This window comes from Nilaparvata lugens, chromosome 7, assembly GCF_014356525.2.
Source record: "Nilaparvata lugens isolate BPH chromosome 7, ASM1435652v1, whole genome shotgun sequence".
Taxonomy (NCBI): domain Eukaryota; kingdom Metazoa; phylum Arthropoda; class Insecta; order Hemiptera; family Delphacidae; genus Nilaparvata; species Nilaparvata lugens.
In genome coordinates this window covers 61,538,207-61,565,959 of record NC_052510.1, presented here as the reverse complement: position 1 = coordinate 61,565,959, position 27,753 = coordinate 61,538,207, and the positions used below count along the sequence as shown (strand labels likewise).

Below are 27,753 nucleotides of genomic sequence, written 5' to 3'. Positions count from 1 at the left end.
AAAGATAAACCCAAAATCTGCGTTTTTCCAGCGTTTTTTAGCTTTATCGAGAACAAATGAACAGAAAATGTTCAAATTTACTACAGAAGCTCAGCTGGGTGTAATAATGTTGTGTTAGAAGGAATTTGAAATAACGCCAAAAATACGCTCAAAATTAGAGTTTTTTTGCGTTTTCTCAGTTCTTTCATCAAGTAATAGACAGAAGATGTTCAAATTTGGTACAGAGGTTAAGCTAGGGTCTGAAAATTTTGTGATGAGGTGACTAATATTTCATCAAAGATACGCCCAAAATCAGCGTTTTTCCCACCTTTTCTGCGTTTTCACAGTACTTTGACTTTCTGATGGAATGAAGCAAGCTCAAAAGAAAAATACTGGCGAGCGAAGTGAGCCTGTAGTGTTTTTGTGGTCCAGCGTGTTCAGACGAGGCAACAGGGCAGGAAACTCTCCGATTTGCTGATTGGGTTGGCGTTCGGGAATCAGCTAATAATCAGCCAATGGGAGAGCTTCCTGCCCTGTCGAGTCGTCTGAAAAACGCTGAAGAAAATCTTCGTATGGCTTGGATCTTATTGATGTGATTAATAATACAACCAGTATTGTATTTCATCAGGAAGTCCCGAAAAAGGTGAAAAGTGTTTGAAATGACTATGAGAGGACCTTTCGAAATTTTTTGGGTTTAAACAGATGATGAGTGGGGTGGAAGTCGATTTTTTCTAAATTTAGGGGGGAGGGAGGTGCATCCATAGGCTTCAATAAAATGTTGGGGATCCAAAATAAAGTATTGACATCTTCATTATATCATAGAGAAAATATAGCACATGCTGTTATATCTTCCTGAGGTATCTTCCTAAGCTATATCCTGAGCTATATCTTCCTAGGATATATTTTATCTTATGCTATATTTTCTCTATAATTCTATCTACCTTCATCTTCGCCAATATACCGTTATCAATATAAGTTGTAAAATAAGAGTCCATGAATTTTCTAAGCATCAGTTCAATATGAAATGCAGATCAACATAAAACGTAAACAATACAACTTTTCAACAGTTTTGGTCATTATCAAAACCGTCGACTTCTGCACAAAATGTAAAGGTCAACAAACCTGAAACCATCGCAAACAGATGAACAATAAATAACGACGGAAGGACAATGAGAAAAAGAAAAAGAAGGCAAGATTCACCTGTTCATTGTGTGCAGTCAGCTGTGAGATGTCCTGACGGAAGGAAAACGAGTATCCTTGGTCCTGGCACAAATAAAACACTGCACTGTATCCTTTAGTTGGGTGCTACATTATTCACACACACTTGCACTAAGATTTGTGGTCATTATTTGAATTTTCGCGTCGTACACTGTAAATCAGAGACACAATCATACACGTAGAAAACTCGCGTACAAAGAAAGTTTAGAACAGGACTGACGCTTGACGCTAACTGACTGAAGTCACTGAAGTGAAGCAGGTTCAAAGCAACAGGACGAGTCTCTCACTGGTGAACCGACAAGAATATTCCTTTTTGATACGCTAGCGCCACCTAGCTGTGAATGTTGGAACTATTTATTGAGACACATATCAGTAGACTAGACGGAGGTCTGACGGTAACACTTGTTGCATTTACATACCTTGATTATTGAAACTGTCGGTCCCGGCTGAAGTATGACAGTGGTTAGGCCCATTGACGGCTTAAATTATATATTCAGGCAAGGTGGAACCTTCCCGCAAGGGACTCCCCACCAAGAAACACCATAAGTTTACTTTTTTACCTTAATTATTTTTTGCCACACTGCACAGAAAGCAGCTGTTTTCCAGTCTCTACGTAGATCTGAAAGACATTGTTTGCAGACGACTCTCGTCTGACGTCAGAACAAGTTTCTTTCCAGCTAAGGCCAGAAAGAGTACCCTTTCCGGCCGCTTTTTGAAAATTTTTGAAAATGTGTTTGGACAACTGTGTCATATGTTGCATTGTGTTCAGGAGGGTGGATCAGAAATAATTTCCACCCGACTTTGAGTACCCTACAACGTCTGGTTCTTGAGATATAAGACATAAAAGTTCCCCCCCCCTAATAAAACATTCTTATTCAATTTATTATTCTTATATAGCTGATGCCAGAAAGTTAGGCAGCTTTGTGGGTCACATGATGTTACCTACTCACAGCTGATGCAATGCATCTATCTATTGTCAAGCTAGATGACAACTCTACTTGACAACATCAGCTGTTGGAACACACAAGAGACCAACAAAACCGCCTAACTTTTTGGCGTCAGCTATACCTGTAGTAAGGCAAAAAATATTGTATGCGACTCTCTCAGAAAGGTGTTTACGGTATTCAGATAACATATTCCCGGGCTTGGCAAGCCTCGCCCGGGAAACTATCCTCATACCGTAAACACTAACTTTCTGTGCTTTTAGCGTAATATACTATTTTGTCTCTAGATAATGAGGACCACATTAAAATGGCAGTATTTGATTAACGTTGGTGTTTCTATCTATCCTTGTCTATCAATCGATAATGCAGATAGTGCTATCCTTATTTAGCTCATCAACGTTACCAGATCGTTTTTAACAGTGTAGAATTATGATTAATTAACAAAATTTTCAATCTCAGATATGAAATTATATTATTGAATAATTGAAGAATATTTTAGGCTATTCTCTTGACAAATAAAATATAATTTACTTTTTTAAACATTAATGAACAGTTTATATTACATCAGACATACCGGTATATCAGCTATCTTCTATCAGATATGAAAGAAATAATATAATTTTCTTCACCTTATGCTTCTATACAAGGCAGTAGCAAGGCAGAAAATCGGAAACACTATTCTCTTATCTTTCTTCACTGTCATTATAAAAAGACCCCTGGATTCGAAATGATAACTGGCTTAGTCCTCAAGCACCTACCAAGAAAAGCAATAGTAAAATTAACACACATTTTGAATGCCTCTTTCAGATTCAAATTTGTACCAGGAATATGGAAAGTAGCAGAAGTTATAATGCTACTCAAGCCAGGTAAAGAACCACATGAAGTATCATCATATAGGCCAATATCATTGCTACCTGTGCTTGCCAAGTTGTTTGAAAGGATTTTACTGAGTAGGCTAACACCAATAATTGAGAGACAGCACATAATTCCAAATCACCAATTTGGCTTCAGAGTGAAACACTCAACAATAGACAAAGTGCATAGGATTGTGAATGTAATAGAGAAGAGCCTTGAAGAGAAAAAAGTTTGTTCAGCAGCTTTCCTTGATATAGGGCAAGCTTTTGATAAAGTGTGGCATGAAGGTCTTCTTTTCAAACTGAAAAAAGTGCTACCAAAGCAATTTACAGATATATTAAAATCCTATCTGACTGACAGATACTTTAGAGTCAGGCATGAAAATTCATATTCTGATTTGAAGGAAATAAAAGCAGGAGTTCCTCAAGGAAGTGTTCTAGGACCATGTCTCTACCTACTCTATACCAGCGATATTCCCAGCCTTGATGAGAATACTACAGCAACATTTGCAGACGATACAGCCATATTATCAGTAGACAGTAATATTCATATTGCAACAGAAAAACTACAGAGATCCATCAACAAAATTCAAGATTGGACTAGAAAGTGGAGGATGAAACTAAATGAAGCAAAGTCGATTCACATCAACTTCACCAATAAGAAGGACCTGCCCATACCAATAAGAATTAACAACCAAGTTGTACCATATGCCAATGATGCCAAGTATCTAGGTATGACCTTGGACGCAAAGCTTCACTGGAAGGTCCATGTCAAGAAGAAGAGAGAGGAACTTGGAATCAAATATAAGAAGCTGTATTGGTTGATCGGTAAAAACTCCAACTTACAAATCCAAAACAAAGTACTTTTGTACAAACAGATACTAAAGCCTGTATGGACATATGGTATACAACTTTGAGGGTGTACCAAAGACAGCAACATCAATGTAATACAACGGTTCCAGAACAAGGTGCTGAGGAACATTGTGGATGCTCCTTGGTATGTCAGGAACAGCGATCTTCATAGAGACCTGCACGTCGACCTGGTGTCCACCGAGATCCAGAGGCATGCGGAGAGGCACGAGGGGCGACTGCACCAACACGACAACGTTGAGGCGATCCAGCTGCTAGACAATGGAGGGTTGGTGCGGAGGCTCAAAAGGAGGAAACCGTATGAACTAGTGTAGTGCTTGTTCAATTAGTGTCCAGTGAAAGAGCAGAGCAGTGACTGAGTGAATCTAGCTTCTATAGTACAGTCATAAGTGTACATATTAATTAAACAATCAATATCAGGGAAAATATCTAATGAGATATTCGCTGTTAACATTTTCAAGTAGTATGTTAGGGTAGAAAAAATTAGCTCATTAATCTCCAGACTAGATAGCTATAGTATTGACAATAAAAAAAAACTGCCATTATAAAGAGGACCTCACTAAAGAAGGCGAATGGTAAGTATGTATGACGTGATTTAATAGAATAGTACTCTTTCATTTTTATAATTCGTCCTGTTTCGATTATTTCAAAGACCATATTTGGCGTTTTTATCGTACAGTTTTGGGCTGTGCCTGTTGATCCTTCCCCAATCATTTAAAAGAATTGTGTTCTTTGTATCAATGAATAAATAAATATATACCATGCTTTTGTACTCCACAGCCAAGCTCGGTGCCCCGATATTAAATAATAAAAGCAGGTTGTATAAATTATTGATTGGATACTGACATATTCTTAATATTACAAATCGACTAAGGCTAGGCACACACCAGTTAGTCAAGACAAGACAAGACATGATCAGTCACAATACTTCACATAGTTGCTTATGACGCAACACACACTGATTAGTCATTGTAATTAGACATGTCTTCATAAGCAATTATGTGAAGTATTGTGACTGATCATGTCTTGTCTTGACTAAGTGGGGTGTGCCTAGCCTAAGAATGCAAAGTCGGTTTCATCAACAGAGATGACTTCTGAGTTGAATAATAAACTGGAATTAATTATTGCTAAGGTAGCAGGGATCCACCTAATCTCTAATATGTGTTCTGTTTTTGTTTTTTTATAAATACCTTAATAGTATACATGCCTCACAAGAATACATATATTCTTACTTTACTGTCAATTAGACCATACTGTCATTAGAACACTTATGTATTCTGTATTCATTTTACATTTGAGCACTTTATGTATTCATTGTTATGTATTCTGTGATTAAACTAAATTGGAAGGAACAAAGAATGCAGTTTTATAGTGAGGTCCACGTTATAATGACAGTGAAGAAAGATAGCAGAACAACGTTGCCGATCATCTGTCTTGTCAATGCCTTCTATAGACGGTAGCTGATACAGGTTTAACGATGTAATATTTATTTATTTACTTCATTGGCAATTACAGATCATAATTATAATAAATATAATATGATTGGGAGAAGACAACAGGCATAGCCCAAAACTGTCTTCTGCCAAATTTTAACAAATAAAAGTTTCAAAAAGAATAAGGTTAAGATTTCACTTTCACTTCAAAAAGTCCAATTTCCACTTCAAAACTAATGACAAAACTAAAAATTTTGAATTTTGATATTTAAAAACTGATTAAAAACAAAAATATTTCACTCAAAACTCTACAAATTAGAAAATGTTGTGTAATTTTGCAAAATTTCGAGCCTGAAAAGAAACACAACTTCACTATTAGCACAGCTGATTATAATGTTAATATTAACTGTTCATTCTCTTTGAAAATAATCTATTATATTTTATTGAGCGATAAGTTTGATTTTTCAATAATTTCATGATTAAGATAAAATATTTTGTTGATTAATTATCAATTCTACATTGTTAAAAAACGATCTGGCAACAGAGCATAGCGAGAAAGAGATAGTACTATCCGCTTTGTTGAATGATTGACAAGGATAGCAATACCATTGCCAATCAAACACTGCCATTATAGCGTGGACCTCATCATAGTATACCTAACCACTGCTACATCCAGTAGTTATTCAGCTCAGTAGAGATCACTTATTGTATCACACCTTTAAGATTCAGGATTGAGATAGATACTATTGTATATAATATCTGCGACTATCTCAATGACTTCCAGAATGACTGGAAATCACATGGAATCAATTTATCTTTTCCATAATTAGCACCATAATTAGTGCAATCAGGACCTCCTATATACTACCGGACCTGAGCCTATAAAAAAATGCCCCCGTATGTGGTGGTCTTATAAAAATTCCTACTGGGAAGAAACACTACCTCCGTGAACACGGAGGTAGTGGAAGAAATCACTAATCAGCTGTTAGAGAGCGTCTCATTTTGTCGAAATCTCAGTTCGTCTAGTTCCCGTTTAAAATATCAATGAAGGCCACCACATACGACGGCCATTTTTTTATAGGCACAGATCCGTTATATATGAAGTCCTCATCACACCTTTAATATTCAGGATTGGGATAGATACTATTGTATATAATGTGTGCACTAATGTCCATTTCTAACTGTACAAATTTCGATCTACTACAATTTTCAATCTCAAACACAAGCACCGACTACCTAATTTCGGTATAGTAAAATTCACTTCTAACTTCTAACTATTAACATTTCATTGTCAAACGTGAAGCATTAAATTCCCTTAAAACTGTTAGCATTGTTTGAATCTAAAGCATTAAATTCCCTTAAAACTGTTAGCATTGTTTGAATCTAAAGCATAAAATTCACTTAAAACTGTTAGCATTGTTTGAATCTAAAGCTTTAAATTCCCTTAAAACTGTTAGCATTGTTTGAATCTAAAGCATTAAATTCCCTTAAAACTGTTAGCATTGTTTGAATCTAAAGCATTAAATTCCCTTAAAACTGTTAGCATTGTTTGAATCTAAAGCATTAAATTCCCTTAAAACTGTTAGCATTGTTTGAATCTAAAGCATTGAATTCACTCCTTGCTTCAACTGATAGGCTAAATTAATTAATGTCTGCAACTATTTCAATGACTTCCAGAATGACTGGAAATCACATAGAATTAATTTATCACTTCCATATTTAGCATATAGTGCAAACCATGAATTAAATTGAACTGCATCTCTCATGAATTTACTTCTTTTCAAGCACAGTGTTGGAACAAGGTTGATGAATATTTTACACAAAATAAAACAATCAATTATTGAAAATAGAATATAATTTATTACATAATTTTCATAGAACAACTATCAAGGTAGCAAGAGCCACTTATAACGGAATGATTTTTGAGTATTTAATTGAACATTTATAGACTATTTTAATAGATTTCAACAACTAACAATATCCAGAGGCAACATTAATTTTTCTTATTCATTACAATCCCAGATTGCTATAATAGTATAATTATTCCTGTTTCATTTTTACTAGAACTATTAATTGATTTGGTCCTCTACAAGGATCAGGAAGAAATAGAAAAATTTGAACAATTTAGCACCACAATTTCGCAACATCTATTTGATTTCAGAAAATAATCTATGAAAAGTACTAGCCTAGTTATTTAATTGAATAGTTGGATAGATAGAAAATTATTATTATTTAAACCTAGAAAACAGATACAGTTATCAAAACTTACACAACAATAATACATAAATAATGAGAGATGGAATGAAGTATTGGCAAAACAATGGGAGAGAAACTTCAGTAATCTTTTTTGAATTTAATTTTGAAATTTATTATTGAGTAATCAACTTAGGAAACTGTAACCAGTGAGTTTGATACAGTTTACAAAAAGTTTGTGATAGAATAGTGTAGATAATAATATTTCACCCACTGCTCCCAGAAAAACGGTACATAGTAGAACATTTTTGTTGATAATTGTAGAACAAAATCAACAACTACTTTTGTTTAATGTAGAACAATGTTGAAAGGCTAACATTCGGTAGTTGAACATTGGTTTTATGAATAAATTTGAAGAACATACTTCGCAGGTGAAGGTTTGAAGTACCTTTGTTATCTCAATCATCACAACAATTAAAAATCCCAATACTCCAGAAAAGATTCATTTTGTAACAGACATTGTTTATCGAAAATTATTCCATCACTAACTTCCTGACAGATCAAAATCTTTTGACTTCAGATTATTTACAAACGAAGCAAGAGCGATTTTAGGGTTAGGCTACAATAATTTAGTGATCTCCACATTACTCCATCACAAATTTTTGATAGATCAATAATTTCTTCAGAGTACAGAATATTTACAAGTGACAACACAAGGATGAAAAACAGATTAGCGATGGTTGGCACACAATAAAAATTATCAAGTACCCTTTATTTCATGACACAACTAGTTTCAACTCTTCAAGACCCATTTCCACACTTGAAAAAGTCTCTTAAAGAGTTTAAACTACAGTCCGTGCAAGCCTCAACTTGTTGCAAGAAGCTTTATGACCAATGTTATTTCAATAGAAAAATAGGAGCACACGGTTGCCGTTTCTATGCTGATTCTATCAAAAAAGCCTACATTCTCTTTCTTGCTCTTTTGATAGAGAGTTAGTGGGAAGGATATTTTGAATATTCTTTCCGTAGAATGGACATTGATATGTCCAAAGCTCCGCCAATTTATGTAGATGCATAACAATATTATCTATAGTTATTCCAAATTGTCTTTCTCATATCATATGCAGTTCAATAATTATTTTCTTACTCTATAAATAAATTCATCTATAATTGTGCTGTATTGTAAGCTTTTGTATTTGAGTGTATAAGACAGTATTATATTGTTAGCTACATAAATAGAGAACTCAATCAATCTCACAAAATTAGTCACTGGCTCTCTGGATTTGGTGAAATCTGGCAGCACTGTACTCCATAACAGCAATGCTACAATTAAAGGTTTGAACAGTTTCATAGTTTTATATTTTCAATTCTTCAAGAGTTAAATCTGGCAACACTGTAGGCTACTCCATAAGAGCAATGCTGTAAACTAAGGTTTGCATAGTTTTATATTTTCAATTCTTCAAGAGTCAAATCTGGCAACACTGTAGGCTACTCCATAAGAGCAATGCTGCTATCTAAGGTTTGCACAGTTTTATATTTTCAATTCTTCAAGAGTCAAATCTGGCAACACTGTACTCCAAAAGAGCAATACTTTAAACTAAGGTTTGCACAGTTTCATAGTTTCAATCCTTCAAGAGTCAGATCTGGCAACACTGTACTCCATAAGAGCAATGGTGTAAACTAAGGTTTGCATAGTTTTATATTTTCAATTCTTCAAGAATCAAATCTGGCAACACTGTACTCCATAAGAACAATGCTGTAAATTAAGGTTTGCACAGACTATAGTTTGAATTATTCAAAAGTCATTTCCACACTTAAAAATGGCGCTTGAAGAGTTGAAACTAGTTGTTTTATAATAAAATGAAGGGTAGGGTACCAACTCTTCAAAAACCATTTTCCACACTTTAGAACGGCTTTTGTAGAGCTTAAACTACTTGTTCTCTAATAAAATGGGGGGTATCAACTCTTCAAGAACCATTTTCCACAATTGAAAACGACTCTTGTAGATTTGAAACTAGTTGTTTAATAATAAAATGAAGAGTATAAATCCTTCATTTATCAACTCTTCAAGAAACATTTTCCACACTCAAAACCGACTCTTGTAGAGTTGAAACTAGTTGTGTTACAATAAAATAAAGGGTACTTCATAATTTCTAATGTGCTTCTAAAAAGAAAAGTGAATATAGTTGGCACGTATAATGATGGTAACAGCAGCAACATGATAGTGCGCGGATGTGTCGTCGACAAGTGTCGCGTGTCGCCGACGTATGTCGCCAGTCGCCTACATTTGTCGCCAGTCGCCTACATGTGTCGCGTGTTGCCAAAGTTGATTCCACTCTGATTGGCTCCCTTGTTGCTACCGTATTGCAGACTGATGACGCCCTGTCCGGCGCGCAGCTGTTCCTCGCTGAAATTGCGCACATTTTTGTCGGCTTCCTTCGGTCCGATGCTTGGCTGGCCGTACATGGCACCCTGTATAACACAAAAAACACATAATTAGTTGAACAAATCAAGAAAAATAACTAGAACTTCATTAATAAATCAATACATCATGTCGATTTCTGTATAGCAGAGAAAATGGAATTAATTATTTTTTAAATATTTTAATCAATATTAGAATTAATTAAATATTTCAGATACTGTTGCTGGTAAGATGTTGTAATCTCTATCCATAATGGAAACATAGGGTTGTTATCAGAAATATCAAATCAAATCAAAAATCTTTTTTTTTTTGCCAAAATACAAAATCACTTGAAATACTTCAAATCATTAACACAATAATAACTGAAATATTCAGTAGATACCGGTACATACCGGTAATCATCAAAATGAATAATATATTTTGATTGAATAAATAGAATTGGCACAGCTAGCAAAGCGAACTTGTGCGCTAGCTGTGAAGCTAGCTGTAATATCACTTAGTAACATCATCATCACCTAGGCTTGAAATACTTCTAGAAAGTCGCCTTTGTAAAATAATAACATAATAACTTATTTATTGCAAAATTACAATCATGTTTTAACACATGTTTCACATACTGAAGATGACACCATTGATGTTGAAACATGTTTGTAATTTTACAATAAATAAATGATATTTTCGACAACAACCCAGTGCTTTCATTGAAATTAATATTTGATGAAGACTGAAGAAAAGTACACTAAAATTTCATTGATAGCCTATTGTTCAAACAAGGGTTGTATAGTTTTAAAGTTTTCTTTGTAAAGCTAGATTTCCACTCAAAAGTGACAGTGAACAGTGAAAATGTAATTAACATTGGTTCTAGTGGTATTATTCACACTCACTCGGCCGGGGTCAGTGGGAATGGTTCAATTAGAACTCATAGGAATTAAATTTTCACTGAATCACTGTCACTGTTGTGTGGGAATCTAGCTAATTCATGGTAATTAATTAGTGGAACATTATACTTATCTGAACAAAGTATTCCTGTAGTGGCATACAATATGACAACTTTTTCAGTATCCTCCATATAGTCTATAGTTTCAAAGTATTTTTATCCATGGGCTTATATCCCAGATATTTTTTTTAATTCTCGACAAATACCCAGAAAATCTAATTTTCTATTGACTTTCCTGACAAGCGTTTGTGATTCCTGATAATTGAATGATTACGGTTCCACGTTTCCAATGATCACATAACTTATAATATTGTCTTTCAGCCAATACAGTATATCAATATCATAGTTTTCACATTTTTCACTAAGTATACCCTAAATTGACAGTTGAAAAGTTATTTTCACACTGATATTTCTCAAATTACAAATCAACAATCCATACACTGCGGTCTTTCTACAACAGAGAAATAAACTTGAAAAACCATGTATTTACCAAAGAGAAATGGAAAACACAGAGTATTTTATCCTCTAATTTACTGACTTTTCGAACATAGTTTCTATCTACATCAATGTACCTGGAATACATATTACAATACTGTATTCTAGGTACCTTGATCTACATAGATTCACCGTGTTCTTTATAGATTTTTTCCAAGTAGGCAGAAACCATCAAAAAACTATATGAAGATCACGTTTAATTGAGATCTGATAGTGAGAAACTGTGAGTTGAAAATTCATCTTTCCGACAATTCACTCATGTACTTTTACACACATATAACTCTCAACATTTTTTCTACATCTATTACACAGTTTACCCTGATGAATTTCTCTTTTACATTCAACTCTAAAACAGCCGTTTAGTAATATAAAACCCTTGTTCAGTAGGCTACTAGAAAACCTTCGCTCACTAAGTTCAATGTTAAATGTGTTAAATGTGTACCTAAATGATTTTTTTTTTAATTTGTATTATGTTTTTGTGATAAAAAGCTATTTGATTTGATTTGAAGTTAAAATTGTGAAAACCGTCGTTCAGTTCCTACTTTTCTGCCGAGCGACTGGAGACACATGACAACCGAGTTGAGAATTTCTCTTTCCAACATTTCACTCATGTAGTTTTACACAACTAGGTATTTTTTTCTACAACTATTCCAACGTTATTCCTTATGAAACCCCCCAACAAACTTCTCTAAAACCGTTAATTAGTACTAGAAAACCCACGTTTTGTACGATAGAACCCTCGTTTAGTACTATAAACCGTCGTTCAGTACTGTAAAACCCCGTTTATTACTGTAAAACCCTCGTTAGTACTGACTTTTCTTCCGAGCGACTGGAGACAGATGACGACCGAGTTGAGGTTTTGTCTCTCCCAGAGGTCGACCGTCTGGAAGGTCTCCTGGGCGGGCACCCCCATGTCACGCGCCACCTGCAGGAAGTTATTGATGTTCTCCATGCACTTGAACGCCATCTTGGATTCGTTGATCTTCTTCACCGAACCGCCTTTCATTTCGTTCACTAGTCTGCAAACCATAAAGAAAATCAAATCAAATTGAATCGAACGACATCAATTTTTATTCAATGACATTACATATACATAACAAATTATATTACACAGTTAATTTTACAGGTCATTGAATAGGGCCTACAATACTGTTTGCTTAAGAAAATTGAATCAAGTTTTATTCAATGACATTACATACAAAACAAATTCTATTACAGCCAATATTGCAGATCATTGAATACAATACTGTTTGCTTAAGAAAAACGAGTGAACTACATCTAAAACTCCAATAAAAATTCATAAAAATAATCTGCGTGAGAAGCATAGGAGTAACTGAGGAAAACGACGAAAATTTGCTTGAGAAGCGTGGAAATATTGAGAAAAAACGGGAGGAAGTGTTTAATGAAATAATAAAACAGTCAATGTATAGTCTAGGTGAGAAACTTTGTGGAAATAACAGAGAGGAATTGAAGGAGACTAGGAAAAGTGGTTGATGAGATAATAAAATATTCATGTATAATCTAGGTTCTAGGTGAGAAACTGGGTGGAAATTGCCGAGAGAAATTGGAAGAAAACGGGAAAAGTAGTTGATGAGATATTAGAATAGTTGATGTACAATCTAGGTGAAACACTATGTGGAAATAGACGACAGAAATTGGAGGAGACTAGGAAAAGTGAGAAACGATATAGTATAGTCAGGTCAATTTTATATTGTCAGTTGTTTTTAGCACTACAGCCAGTGAGTATGAATGTAATGCATTCAATGAAATACATTCTATACTCACTTACTATAGCCCAATATGAGCTTTGGCCGCCTCCAGTACAGCTCTCCATGCTTCTCGGTCCGCTTCTCGTCTCCATCCTCTACATCCCATTTTTTAGAGATCGTCTCTCACTTCATCCTTCCACCTTATTCTCGGCCCTTCCTCTCTTTCTTCTTGAATGTAGCCTCTTCTTGAATATTATTTTAGGCATTATGTTCTCATTCATTCTACAGATATGTCCAAATCATCCAAGTCGCTGCGCCTTTATAAATTTTACAATATTTCGGCCTTTTATCTATGCATCGAGCTCTAAATATTGGTTCTTCTCCTCCACTCCTCTTCTTCTTGCACCATAAATCGTTCTTAGGATTTTCCTTTCAAAAACGTGTAGCTGGTTTTTGTCTTCATCGTTATAATGTCAGTGTTTGATTAATTGTTAATCAAATTAATAATTAACACTTGAATTAATTAATATTGATTAGTTGTTCATAATGCGTTGTTTTTTGGTCAATAAAAATTGTTTGATAGATTTGATTGAATTAACATTGATGTTGCTATCCATGCCCAGCAATTGACTAAGCAGATAGCGCTATCCTTTTCTAAATCCACAACGTTGCCAGATCGTTTTCAATAATGTAGAAAATATACAATCAAAACAGATTATCTAATCTCAATTATGACTCGGTTATAATGGTATATTTATTACTTTTTGTGTAGTTGAGAGATTGATATTGTGGTAATTAATCATATTGAATGAAAAATACTAAGAAATTGACAAAAACCACAGATTTATTGATACTCAGAAAGACCGGTTTCGGTTATTACACCATTGTCAATCTCTGATTCAATGTCAGCACCTAATATCAGAGATTGACAATGGTGTAATAACCGAAACCAGTCTTTCTGAGTATCAATAAATTTGTGGTTTTTGACAATTTCTTAGTCTTTTTTATTCAATATATTTATTATGTTTAATCATTTAAAAATATATATTCTTGAAGAATAAAATATAATTGATTATTTTTAACTAGAATCACAGATCTAACCGATTAACAGATCTAATCTAACTGTCTACTTGCTCTATGCTAGAATGAATAGTTAATATTCCATCAGATATACCGGTATCAGCTATCATCTATAGGCAGTGGCAATGCTGGAAATCGGCAACACTGTTTTCCTATCTTTCTCCACTGGCATTATAACGTGGACCTCACTAAAGAGAGCGCAGAGTATGGTTTGAGAGTATGACTGCGAGAGCATGAGACTTGGCTTGTAAACTGGTCAAGGTCAAATTGTAAGCTTCGCCAAGCACAAGCCACACAAGACAATGACTCCTAACAAAGAATGAAGCTCGTGCACTTGGCGAGTTGAGCTTCAAACCTGTCATCAAGTCCTGATTATAACTTAGTTTATTCAAACTTTCTTCAACATATTTATTAATCCTTTATTGATTCAAAAAAAACTAGACTTTGTTCCCCATAAACTAAAGTCGGATAAAAAGTAGGATTAGATAAGATTTCTTTATTTATGTATGTTACAATATTTACTGGCTTATACACTAATTTACATTAAATGACGATAATGCTAGTTATTCAACGAATTTCACAAAGTATAGATAATTAATCAATGAGAATAAATATAGAATGCAATTAGAATAACGATAATATAATAATGTGATGTAACTTCATAAATTGGCGGTGTTTCAACAAATAATCATTGTCGATTCTCTTAGAAGGATATAAAATATCCTTCCCATTAACACACGACCGGGTTGTGATGAATTAGAGCTGTTGGGAATTATAACTCGAAGTAATGTTCAAATAAGAAAGTCTACTTAATAAGTTAAAAACTAGTTGATTTGAATCTTATAATTATGGGATGAATAAATGAATGAAATATAGAATAATAGTGAATACAATATTGTATTAATAATTAGAATTAGATAAATTAAACAAATGTTATAGGGTGGGATTTAATTAAAATTTCAGAAATTGATTGAGTAATATTGACAATATACAATACTAAAGAACAGAAAATCTTGAGATGGGAAGATGAATATGTATTATGTAGAATGGAGATGGGATGTGGAAAATGGATGAATGAATGGGATGAAGAATGGAAAGGAAGGGAGATTAGAATATTTGTCATGCAGTGCTCTAGGGTTGGACAGACTCAGTCATTTTCTCTATAAGATACTTTTTCAAAGACAGGATGAAGCCCGCTCGGCTCTCAATGCATTTAATAGAGTTGGGAAGTTAATTCTATTCACGACAAGCACTGACAAGGAACGATTTGGAATAGATAGTAGTTCGATGATTAGGTATCCTGAGAGTATTTGCACCAGTTCTAGTATGGGAAGCGTCTATCCTCCTACCATCGGAGACAAATTTGAAGAGTGAGTGGTGGAACGATCCGACTAGCAGTCCTACCAATAGTCTAATAAGTTGGACCACTAGTCGGATAGTGAATGGCATGCTCTTGCGGTGGGACTGTACATGATGAATCAGTGGAGATATCAATAGAATATAATTCTGATTCAGATTCCTTTATTCATGTGTTTAACAAAACAAAATTCATCAACTTGAAAAAACTAGACTTTGTTCCCCATAAACTGAAGTCGGGGAAAAAGTCGGAGAGTGAGTGGTGAAACGATCCGACTAGTAGTCATACCATTAGTCTTACAAGTTGGACCACTAGTCGGATAGTGAATGGCATGCTTTTGCGGTGGGACTGTACATGGTGAATCAGTAGAGATACCAATAGTAGAATATAATTCTGATTCAGATTCCTTTATTCATGTGTTTAAACAAAATTCAATAAACGTTCTAGCCTTAATAATAATTACCAGTAGCAGTAAAACAACATGGTGAATCATATTAACTTAAAGAGTTTGACATTAATATTTTGAGCAAAAAATAAGATGAAATATGCGAAGGTTTAGGTACTAGTGTGATGTTTTCACATGGAACGGTGAAGTTAGGACCTTTAGGCTCAACTCACACCTACGAGACTCAGGTCGAGAAGAGACTTGACTCTAGTCGAGAGCATGTATTTTCGAATGGTGACAGTCGCGGAGACTAGAATCGACTGGTCTGAGTGTCACCATTTGAAAACACATGCTCTCGACTAGAGTCAAGTCTCTTCTCGACCTGAGTCGCGGAGACTAGAATCGACTGGTCTGAGTGTCACCATTTGGAAACACATGCTCTCCACTAGAGTCGAGTCTCTTCTCCACCTGAGTCGCGTAAGTGTGAGTTGAGTCAAAAAAGTCCATAATAAGAGAGGGTATCCAGGAGACCCTTCCCTTCAGCACTTGACCGTAGAATCAGTAGTAGGGGAGATATAGAAATTCGAAATAAACACACAAGTCAAAACATACTGGAGGGGAAAAATACAAAGAGAGATAAGAAGAATTGACTACTGTGTGACGACAGTCTCAAGGAATTATTGTAAAAGAACTACTGTAATTGCAAAAATCAGTATAATAGTTGTATATTAAAGTCCATACTCTCTCCTATTATATTAAGCGAGCAATTTCTGTATTTTTATATATCTATATCTGGTTATTTATGTTCAACGGATCTCGAAAACGGCTCTAACGATTTTCACGAAATTTGGAGCATAGTAGGTTTATGATATAAAAATTCGATTGCACTAGGTCTGATCCTTGGGAAAACTTGCTGAGCGACATTAAAAGGATAATTCACCCTTGGCTGCAACAGCTGTGGATAGTAAAAAAGTAAGAGAGCGAGTGAGTATGTGAAAAATCAAAATATCGCAACCCCGAAATTCATAAGATGACATATGAATATAGCCTATGTTTGATTTTTGTCTTGTTGGTGACCAGCTGTGAAATATAAACGCGATCATTTAGGGAATTGTGTTCTGTTTATCAATAAATAAAAATAACGAGCGAAGCTCAGTGTCCCGATATTACTATATTATGACTATAGCATGGCCTACAGTGGTTATAGAGAAGTCCACGTTATAATGGCAGTGTTTGATTAGTAACGGTATTGCTATCTTTGTCTATCATTCAACAAGGCGGATAGCGCTATATCTTTCTCGCTTTGCTCTGTGGCCAGATCGTCTTTTAACAATGTAGAATTAATAATTTATTAACAAAATATTTCAAAATATTTCATCTTAATTATGAAAATTCATTATGAAATTATTGGAAAATAAAATTGGTTGCCTAATAAAATATAATTGATTTTCTTTTAATCAAGAATGAACAGTTAATATAACAGACGTAAATTACTGAGATATTGCAATTATTCAAATGCTAATGAATTGATTATTATTATTAAACGAAAATCCAAATTAAATGCTGTAATTCACCCCGAAGACTCTGCTACTGCAAATATTGACAACAGGGTGAACAGCTAGATGGACATTCAGCCCGGGTTGACAAATAATTTTTGAATAGTAGCGCTCATCGAATTTCCATCTAGCTGTTTACCCTGTTGTCAATATTTGCAGTAGCAGAAGTCTTCGGGGTGAATTACAGCATTCAATTTGAATTTTCTTTTAATAATAATAATAATAATAATATATATATATATAATAGGATTTTACAGTGATTCACCGTCTTCCTTCTTTTAGTCGAGACCTCCATCTTTGCCTATCCTCCCATTCACCATCCCTTAAATTCCTGGCCTCCATAGCCTCATCCATCTCATTTCTCCATGATCTTTTAGGTCTTCCTCTTTTCCTTCGCCCAATTGGACTCCAATCAGTCACCATCCCTATCCATTTGCTAGCACTCACCCTTCTAGCATGGCCATACCACATCAACCTTTTATCCTCAATCAACTTTATGATATCCCATTCCACTTTCATTCTCCTTCTTATCTCCTCGTTTCTCACTCTGTCCATTCTGGTAAGCCCGCAGCATCTCCTCCAGTAATCCATCTCAACAGCTCTTATCTTATCTCTTGCTCTCTTGTTTGTCACCCAAACCTCTGCCCCATACGTCATTATACTTCTGACGATTGCATTGAATATTCTATGTTTATTTTTCCTATGAATATCCTTACTCCATATGATTGGGTGCAACTGTCGAATACAACTCCTGGTTTGGGCCAACCTAATCTTTATCTCCTCGTCTGTATCACCATTTTTCATGATGGTAAATCCCAGGTATTTAAATTTATCTCACCCTTTTATCACGGTGTTACAGTCAATGGACAAATCCGGTGTGCCATCGCTATTCGTTTGTAAATACTCCGTCTTGTCCTCATTGATTTCCATCCCGGCTTTATCATACTCTTCTATCAACTTTCTCATCATGTAACTTAAATCTTCCTCATCCTGCGCAATAACCACCTGATCGTCTGCGAAACACAGGGTAAAAAGGTGTTCTCCCCTGATTGGTACACCCATACCTTGACACTTTCTTTTCCAAGTCCTTAAGGTATCTTCCAGGTATATTTTGAAGAGAGTTGGGACGAGCTGCATCCCTGCAATAAGCCTTTTGATGTTCGGAAAGGAGCAGTTACAGTCTTACCTATCTTGATTCCGATTTGATTTTCATTATAAAGTTCCATTGTGGCATTTATGAGGTTTCTTGGTATATGTAGACAACTATGTCTTTTAATAATAATAGTTGATATTACATCAATAAACCTGTATCAGCTACCGTGTATAGAAGCCATTGACAAGACAACGTTGATCGGCAACGTTGTTCTCCTATCGATCTCCACTGCCATTATAACGTGGACCTCACTACGAGAGGTATACTAGTGGAGAATATTAGAAGAGAAAAATAAGAAGAATTGACTACTGTGTGACGTCAGTCTCATGGAATTATTGTAAAGGAACTACTGTAATTGAAAAGTTCACTATCAGAGTATATTATAATCTATACTCTATACTTTAGACTATAGTCATAGCCTAGAGTGGTTAGCAAGTCATGATTATTCAATTCAATTTATTCTGAATAGTATTGGCTTGCAGCGAAAATATATTATGATACAGTTGGAATAGATGAAGTTATATTCACTTTAAACTGTCAGAATTGATTACACGAATAGCAACAAAGCTTCTCATTCGAATAATGCTTCAATAGTTTGAGTTTAATCTAACCATAGATAATAACAATCAGTGAGAGCGAGATTTGAATCGAAGCTTCTGTTCTATTTTATGAGTGCTGAGAAGAATGTAATCTGAAACACAACAGTCGGATTGAATTTGGTTCTTATTCTTTTTCTGCTCCTTCTTGGTCGCCTTCTTCTTCATCTTGCTCTTGTTGTCCTTCTTCTTCTTTTCCACTTCCTCCTCCTACTCCTCCTCCTCCTTCTCCTTCTCATCCTTCTTCCTTATCCACCTTACTTCATCTTCACGTTATAACTTTCGTATTTCTTTATCATCAAATTATCTTCTTCTTCTTCTTATTCGTATTCTTCTTCTTCCTCTTCTTCTTCTTCTTCTCTTCTTCTTCTTCTTCTTCTTCTTCTTCTTCTTCTTCTTCTTCTTCTTCTTCTTCTTCTTCTTCTTCTACTACTACTACTTCTTCTTAATCTTCTTGATTTATTATCATTTTATGATCACCCCAACACATATCATTAGCAATTTCTTTTGTATTTGTATTCTAATTATTGACCGAGCGAAGTGAGGTCTAAGATTCAAATCCATGGTTTGGCATTTCACTTAATGTTTAAGTGTTTGAATGTTTAAATGTTTATATGTTTTTATGTTGCGCATTTACGGCGAAACGCGGCAATAGGTTTTCATGAAATTTGACAGGTATGTTCCTTTTTTAATTGCGCGTCGACGTATATACAAGGTTTTTGGAGATTTTGCATTTCAAGGATAATATAAAAGGAAAGAAGAGCCTCCTTCATACGCCAATATTGAAGTAAAAATCAGACTATAGAATTATTCATCATAAATCAGCTGACAAGTGATTGCACAGATGTTTGGAGAAGCCAGTCTATTGCTGTATTTCCATAAGGTCTATAGTTTCTATCAGGTACTTGTGGATGAGAATACTGCGTGAAGTCTACTGTTCACAGAACTACTAGTTATTTATATGTTGGTCTATTAATTAGTAAAATAAACTCCTCCGGTTCAATTCATTGGCAATCGGAGAAATTATTTTTTTATTATCCTTTCTTTATTCATTTATACAATAATTAAATTATCAAAAAAAAGGAAAAATCAAGGAAAAATAAGGTAAACTTGTGCTATTCCTCTCCCAAATTTAGATAACACATAGTCCGAAATAGGTCAAGTCTTGTAGTTCTTGTAGTTCTTCAATATTTTCACAAAGTGGATTTTCAAATTTAGATGCTTCAAAACTAAACATAGAAGATATATTCCACATTATTATAACTAAAATATGAAATACTCACATATTGAAAATTTAATTTTGAAGAATGAAAATTATATTATTATTCTCATTCTTCTTCTTATTTTTTCACAGTTGAAAAAAAATATTTCAAGTTTCTTTTAAGTCGGTAATCAAGTTTTGAGTATTTGGAAACAATCGGAGAAGGAGAATATTATTTCAATCCAGCACCTGGAGCTATCTAGTGGCCAAATTCGAAAACAGTCACTTGTGGAAGTGTCGATCAATCAGGAGAGAGTAGGGGGAGTTTGGAGGCGTGTCCTAGTAGGTGTCAAACTATGGAACTTGCTTGTGATTGGCTGCTCTTTTCGATGCTTGAAATGAGTGTTATCAATGCTCAGTTGATTTCTTGTAGTTCACTTTTTCTCCTTCCTCTACTTCTTCTATTTCCTTTTCTCATTTAGTTTTTTCCTGTTTATCCACTTTCAAACTTTTTTTGTTCAAGAACTATCATTCCATCTTTCATTTTCTCTTTCTACATCTTCATAAATCGGTTATCTCTCTCCTTAACTCCCTAACCTCCTCACTTCTTCTGAAGTGAGCAGTCTCACACAAATAATTTCAAAGTGGTCTTCCTTCACTAAGTTACAAAAATGATGTATCCAAGAGAAATATTCAGTTGAATTAAATGTTGACTATGCTAGAACATTATTCAACAAAATTCAAAATATAGACATAGAGAAGAGATATCCCATGGGTCCCACACAGAATAAGAAGATATCCCATGGTATAGGATAGGTATAGGATTTATTTTCCAAATTTCAAGCCGATTTCTGTCGACTCTTGTCTATTATTACTGATTTGGCCGGGTGAGAGTGTATGAGAGACTACCAGTGTCACATAGCTTCACGAAAAACTACTAGGACTATTGGCTTGAGCTATCATTGAAAATTGGAATATAAGCGCCCTATACCATGGGATATCTTGGATGAGAGTGTATGAGAGACTACCAGCATAGAGAAACAATAGCGTAAGTAGATATCCCAAGGTATAGGGCGATTATGTCGCAACTTTTAGGTTTCCGAGCTCGGGATTTAGCTAAGTCCTAGACTTTAAACAGCTGGAGTCAGAAAATTGGCTTTCCAAAACGGAGCGTAGTCGCAGCTTTTATAACAGTAGTCGTAGTTTTTATTTTCTTATTTCTATCATTGGAAACGTTTTTCCTTGACGAAATTAGACATTCCTAAATAATTCAAAATAGCTTAAACTTTACACTATTTTCTCTCTATTTTATTTTGTGTTCAATTTTCTAGTTTCTCAAAATTTAATTCAAACGTGACTATGACAATGACTGCAACTACGCCCCGTTTTGGAAAACCAATTTTCTGACTCCAGCTGTTTAAAGTCTAGGACTTAGCTAAATCCCGAGCTCGTAAACCGGCCCTTACTATTATCTCAAGCTGATAGTCCACGTAGTTCTTTCCTGTGAAGCTTTATGACGCTGGTAGTCTCTCATATTGTGCCATTCATACACTCTTACCCGGTCAAAACAGTAAAAATCTACAATAATCGGCTTGAGATAACAGTAAAAGTTGCGACATAAACGCCCTATACCATGGGATATCTACTTACGCTATTGTTTCTCTATGCTACCAGCGTCACATAGCCTCACGAAAAACTACTATAGTGAGGTCCACGTTATAATGGCAGTGGATAAAGATAGAAGAATAACGATGCCGATACTCTGCATTAATTAATTATATTTCTACACTGTCAAAAACATAATAATTGGCATCGTGTTGGACCTAGAAAAGGATAGTACCACCGACTTTGTCGAATAATAGACAAGGATAGCAAAACCAAAGTTGATCAAATTCTGTCATTATAACGTGGACCTCACTATAGGACTATCGGCTTGACGAGTTAACATTGGAAATTGGAACACAAACGCCCTATACCATGAGATATCTTCGTATACTATCTTTTATCTGTGTTACAGATTTGATCAATAATTTTTTCTACTCACTTGCAGAGTAGGACTCCATCCTTGAGTATTTCATAGAAATTGTCCATATCCCCGCTTGTGCTGATTGGCTCATTGGTCACACTCTTGATCCATTCTAAGCATTCCTGTGCCAATTCTTCGCTGTACTTGCTGTTGATCTGAAAATAAATAAAATATATGAATATAGTGTTATTTCTAGAAAAAAACAAAGTAAATGACAGTTGAATGATAACAGATAAACAGAAGCAAATCGACAGATAAAGACGAACCGAACAACTGAGACTGGAAAGACAAGTTGTAACACAGATAAACAGATACAAATGAATAGATAAACTGAAACTGAAAAGACAAATTTTAACAATAAAAAGTTATCAATATATATTATTTCAAAAGCACATAAAATAATATTTGAATGATTATTACAGATAAAGAGATACAAATGAACAGATAACCTGAGGATAATGGAGATGAACAGAAAATGAAGAAACAGATGAAGGACTGAAAATTCTGTGAAGTGAACAACTACAAGACTTAACCTATTTCGGACTATGTGTAACCTCATCTGAATTTAGGAGAGGAATAGCACAAGGTTACCTTATTTTTTCTCTCCCTATCATTTCGAAGATGTACTTATTGTATCAATCAATAAAGAATGAAAAAAGATGAAACAGATAATGAAGATAAACAGATAAACTGAAACTGAGAAGACAAATATTTAAACAATCAAAAGCTATGGAGGAGGTACTCAGCCGTTCCAATTTCCATCGGACTACTTTCGTGCGGTTGACTATAGAATAAGAAATCTAGAGTAGTAAAATTGTTGACTTAAGCTGCGTTTACACCAATTGTCAAAATGTAAATAACTTAATCCTTATAGATTCTATTAGATTGAACATAACTTATCATACACATGATGAAATATGTGTTTGTCAAGTTCCGTTCAATCTAATAGAAATGTAAAAGAATCAAGCTATTAACATTTTACATCAACATTTGGTGTAAACGCAGCTTTCGTGGTTATCTTTATATAGATTGGATAAGTGACTTGTACCATAGAGAAACAATAGCGTGAGTAGATATCCCATGGCATAGGGAATTTATGTCGCAACTTTTACTGTTATCTCAAGCCGATTACTGTTGATTATTGTCAATTTTTACTGTTTTGTTGGGGTGATAGTGTATGAACGGCACAATTTGAGAGACTACCAGCGTCACACAGCTGCATAGGAAAGAACTATGTGAACTATCGGCTTGGGATAACAGTAAAAGTTGTGACATAAATTCCCTATACCATGGGATATCTACTTACACTATTGTTTCTCTATGATTATATGCTAAACTTTAACTGGGAAACCTACTTTTCCTCTCTACCCACGTCCACTACTTAACTTTGACTCAGTACTTTTACGGAAGGTATGAAGGATTCATGGATTTTTCGAAAGTAAAGTTGAAATGTTGTTAGTATATTTCATCTCGTCCAAAAATGTACCAAGTTGTAAATCTAGTGTGTGATATAGCAGTAGGCTACGATAGTACTTCATCTGAGTCCCTCCGAAAATGTTACAAGCTCTAAATCCAGTCACGGAGTTCGGGCAATAAAAATGTCAAAATTTAGTCCGACTCAAGTCTACATTCCACTGAAGTGTGGCAGTAATAATATTTCACGTGAATGTTGCTTAAGAAATAAAATCAATCGATTTTTTCACTTTGAAGCCAACGTTGTGGAAACTCCGTAACCGAAATTTCTTTTACTACATGTTGACACAAAAATATTTTCGACTCCAGTTTTATTTTGCTTTTACGACTACTTCCGCAGTTTTTTATTTCGATCTGAACAAATATTTTGCTAGGGATTAGACACGTCTCGATTTATTTTCAATATTTTATCTATTTACGGTACAAGGTCTCTTTCAAACTGGTACAATTTTATATTTTGTTGAGTAATGTTCTAGAATATTCAACGTTTAAATTCACTGAATGTTTCTTTCAGATATATAGATTTGTAAGTGAAAGTGAACACATCGGAATTTATGGAAGCTTATAGGTCTCTTTTAAACTGGTACAATTTTATATTTTGTTGAATAATGTTCTAGAATATTCAACGTTTAAATTTACTAAATGTTTCTTTTTGTAAGTGAAAGTGAACACATCGGAATTTATGGAAGCTTATAGGTCTCTTTTAAACTGGTACAATTTTATATTTTGTTGAATAATGTTCTAGAATATTCAACGTTTAAATTTACTAAATGTTTCTTTTTGTAAGTGAAAGTGAACACATCGGAATTTATGAAAGCTTATAGGTCTCTTTTAAACTGGTACAATTTTATATTTTTGTTGAGTAATGTTCTAGAATATTCAACGTTTAAATTTACTAAATGTTTCTTTTTGTAAGTGAAAGTGAACACATCGGAATTTATGGAAGCTTATAGGTCTCTTTTAAACTGGTACAATTTTATATTTTTGTTGAATAATGTTCTAGAATATTCAACGTTTAAATTCACTGAATGTTTCTTTCAGATATATAGATTTGTAAGTGAAAGTGAACACATCGGAATTTATGAAAGCTTATAGGTCTCTTTTAAACTGGTACAATTTTATATTTTTGTTGAGTAATGTTCTAGAATATTCAACGTTTAAATTTACTAAATGTTTCTTTTTGTAAGTGAAAGTGAACACATCGGAATTTATGAAAGCTTATAGGTCTCTTTTAAACTGGTACAATTTTATATTTTTGTTGAATAATGTTCTAGAATATTCAACGTTTAAATTCACTGAATGTTTCTTTCAGATATATAGATTTGTAAGTGAAAGTGAACACATCGGAATTTATGGAAGCTTATAGGTCTCTTTCAAACTGGTACAATTTTATATTTTGTTGAATAATGTTCTAGAATATTCAACGTTTAAATTTACTAAATGTTTCTTTTTGTAAGTGAAAGTGAACACATCGGAATTTATGGAAGCTTATAGGTCTCTTTTAAACTGGTACAATTTTATATTTTTGTTGAGTAATGTTCTAGAATATTCAACATTTAAATTTACTAAATGTTTCTTTTTGTAAGTGAAAGTGAACACATCGGAATTTATGAAAGCTTATAGGTCTCTTTAAACTGGTACAATTTTATATTTTTGTTGAGTAATGTTCTAGAATATTCAACGTTTAAATTCACTGAATGTTTCTTTCAGATATATAGATTTGTAAGTGAAAGTGAGCTCAATACAGGGAAATCACATTGAAATTTATGGAAGCTTAATGGGAGATTTATCACTTCAGAGAGTATTTTGAGAGGGAATTTTGGAAATTCAAAGAAGCGACATTTAAAACTAGATTACCAAAACATATTAAACGACATATTACACCAGTTGAGATGTATTTATCATGTGAACATTGTATTTATGACTACTCTTAGTAGATAGGTCACTTGAAAATATTTTTCTGGAACTCGGTTTTTGGAGATCTTAAACAAATTGCAATAGAAATATTTACTAGTATTTTAAAATAAATTACTGGCATACAAACAAGGCCAGAAAAATTGATAAATATAGAAGACTAGCAGGTAACCCGTGCTCCGCAAGGGTCTATTTTAAAACTTGACGTAATGAAATCTTGAAGAACTTCAAATAGGCCTATAACCATCCTCGGTAAATTAAGAATCTATATGCAAAGTTTCAAATTAATCAGTCCAGTAGTTCAGACGTGATGATGCGTCAAACATAATTTTCCTATCCCGTACGTGTATAAGCCAGTTCTTTCTTTTTATTATAGTATAGATTAATATCGTGTTTTCTTCATAGATTATATGAGGTGAAAATTCTCCCTGAATATGGAGTATCATTAGGTATCAAAATATGTTCTGAATAGCTGTGGAGGTGATATGTGATTGTTATCTATACTGAATAAAAATACTAGAAATTGACCAACCAAAGATTCGTTAAAAATCGATTCACCGGTTTCGTTTCCGCTGGTTTTGGAATGGTGTAAGAACCGAAACCGGTATCTCAATCTCTGATAAATCTGTTATTGTACTGTGAATATCTAGTATTTTTATTCGGTATCACAATATTTATTACTATCCACAGCATTATATTCACCTACAATATATGAAAATGAAAATGTTTTATTGGCAGAAATATAAAATTACAACATCTTAAAAAATACATAATAAAAGCAATACAAATTTTACAACATGAGTAAATACTATTACAAAATAAAATGCAATGCCAATTGAGTATTTGCATCTCGAGGTACTAAACCTGTTTGAGATGGTGATATAAAATTGATTACAAAACTATAGCGCTAAAATGTAGTTACTGAGGCGACAGTCGCATATGAAGTGACACATATTACATAACACTATCGATGATCTATCAATAATAAAGGAATACTATCAATGATATACTATAATAAAGGAAAAAACTGGCTTTTACACGTACGGGATAGGAAAATTATGTTTGACGCGTCATCACGTCTGAACTACTGGACTGAATAACTTGAAATTTTGCATATTGTAGTCTCTTAATGAGATTTCAACCGAGGATGGTTATAGTCCTATTTTCGATTCTTCAAGATTTCATTATGACAAGTTTTCAGTTTGTCAAGTTTAAAAATTGACCCTTGCGGAGCACGGGTTACCTGCTAGTCTACAATACATGACATACACATTACGAAAATCCCTTTCATTGAGAACAGAAATTTTCAACTGTTCAAGATTGTCGACAATATAATTAAGACTGTCTACAATACAGAAATAGGGAAATAGGGAAACTGAATAATCGACAATATCATTAAGACTGTAAGAATATGAGACAATAATTATGAATTTCATACAAAAAGTCGTGATATTATGCTGAAATAGAGTAATTCGTTAGCAGAAATTCAGCCAGCTATCATCCATATAGACCGGATTTGATTTAAAACAATTGCAACTCCATTATCAGTCAAATGTGATTGAAGTACATGTTTTCAAGTGTGGTCATGAGTCATACTTCCTGTATAACAGTTGGCAGAATAACTGATAATAGCAACATTTTCAGATAACCAGTTCAAGAGATGGGCCAACTTTCCATTGATTGTCACATAAATCATTATTTTAATGATGAATTTGTAGGAATTGATGTACAAAGAACAAGTTAATTTGAATTTGAAAAAAAATGGTTTAAACCTTTATTTGTAGAATAAACAGTCTTGAGGTTATTTAGAGTTCGTGATATGTTTATATTAAGAGCTGATTTGGGAATATTTGTTTTTGTAAAATTAGTAGAAGTGATGGTGATGTGAAATCTCTCCATAATAAGAGAACAAAGATATTGTCGAATTTCACTAAAAATTTATTAAAAACTTTAAAACA

At 34.0% G+C, this 27,753-nt stretch overlaps 2 protein-coding genes and 1 long non-coding RNA gene across 3 annotated transcripts in view; 1 reads left to right on the top strand and 2 right to left on the bottom strand.

The window, feature by feature from the left end:
• The window catches only part of LOC120352241, a 149,625-nt gene extending 148,181 nt beyond the window's left edge, over positions 1–1,444 (bottom strand). Inside the window, exon 1 of the mRNA XM_039432004.1 lies at positions 1,180–1,444. Within this exon, the coding sequence (XP_039287938.1) occupies positions 1,180–1,187 (8 nt within the window). The 5' untranslated portion in view covers positions 1,188–1,444. The remainder of the gene's footprint in view (positions 1–1,179) is intronic.
• A 5,146-nt stretch (positions 1,445–6,590) lies between these two features.
• On the top strand, positions 6,591–9,218 carry LOC120352495. The gene is made up of 2 exons (XR_005571874.1): positions 6,591–8,922; positions 9,011–9,218. It is a non-coding gene; the product is annotated as an uncharacterized LOC120352495 (long non-coding RNA).
• The window catches only part of LOC111060833 (myophilin), a 54,292-nt gene continuing 33,674 nt past the window's right edge, over positions 7,136–27,753 (bottom strand). Inside the window, exons 2-4 of the mRNA XM_039433313.1 lie at positions 22,427–22,563; positions 12,160–12,364; positions 7,136–9,963 (exon numbers count right to left, since the gene is read on the bottom strand). Coding sequence (XP_039289247.1) covers positions 9,793–9,963; positions 12,160–12,364; positions 22,427–22,563 — 513 coding nt within the window. The 3' untranslated portion in view covers positions 7,136–9,792. The remainder of the gene's footprint in view (positions 9,964–12,159; positions 12,365–22,426; positions 22,564–27,753) is intronic.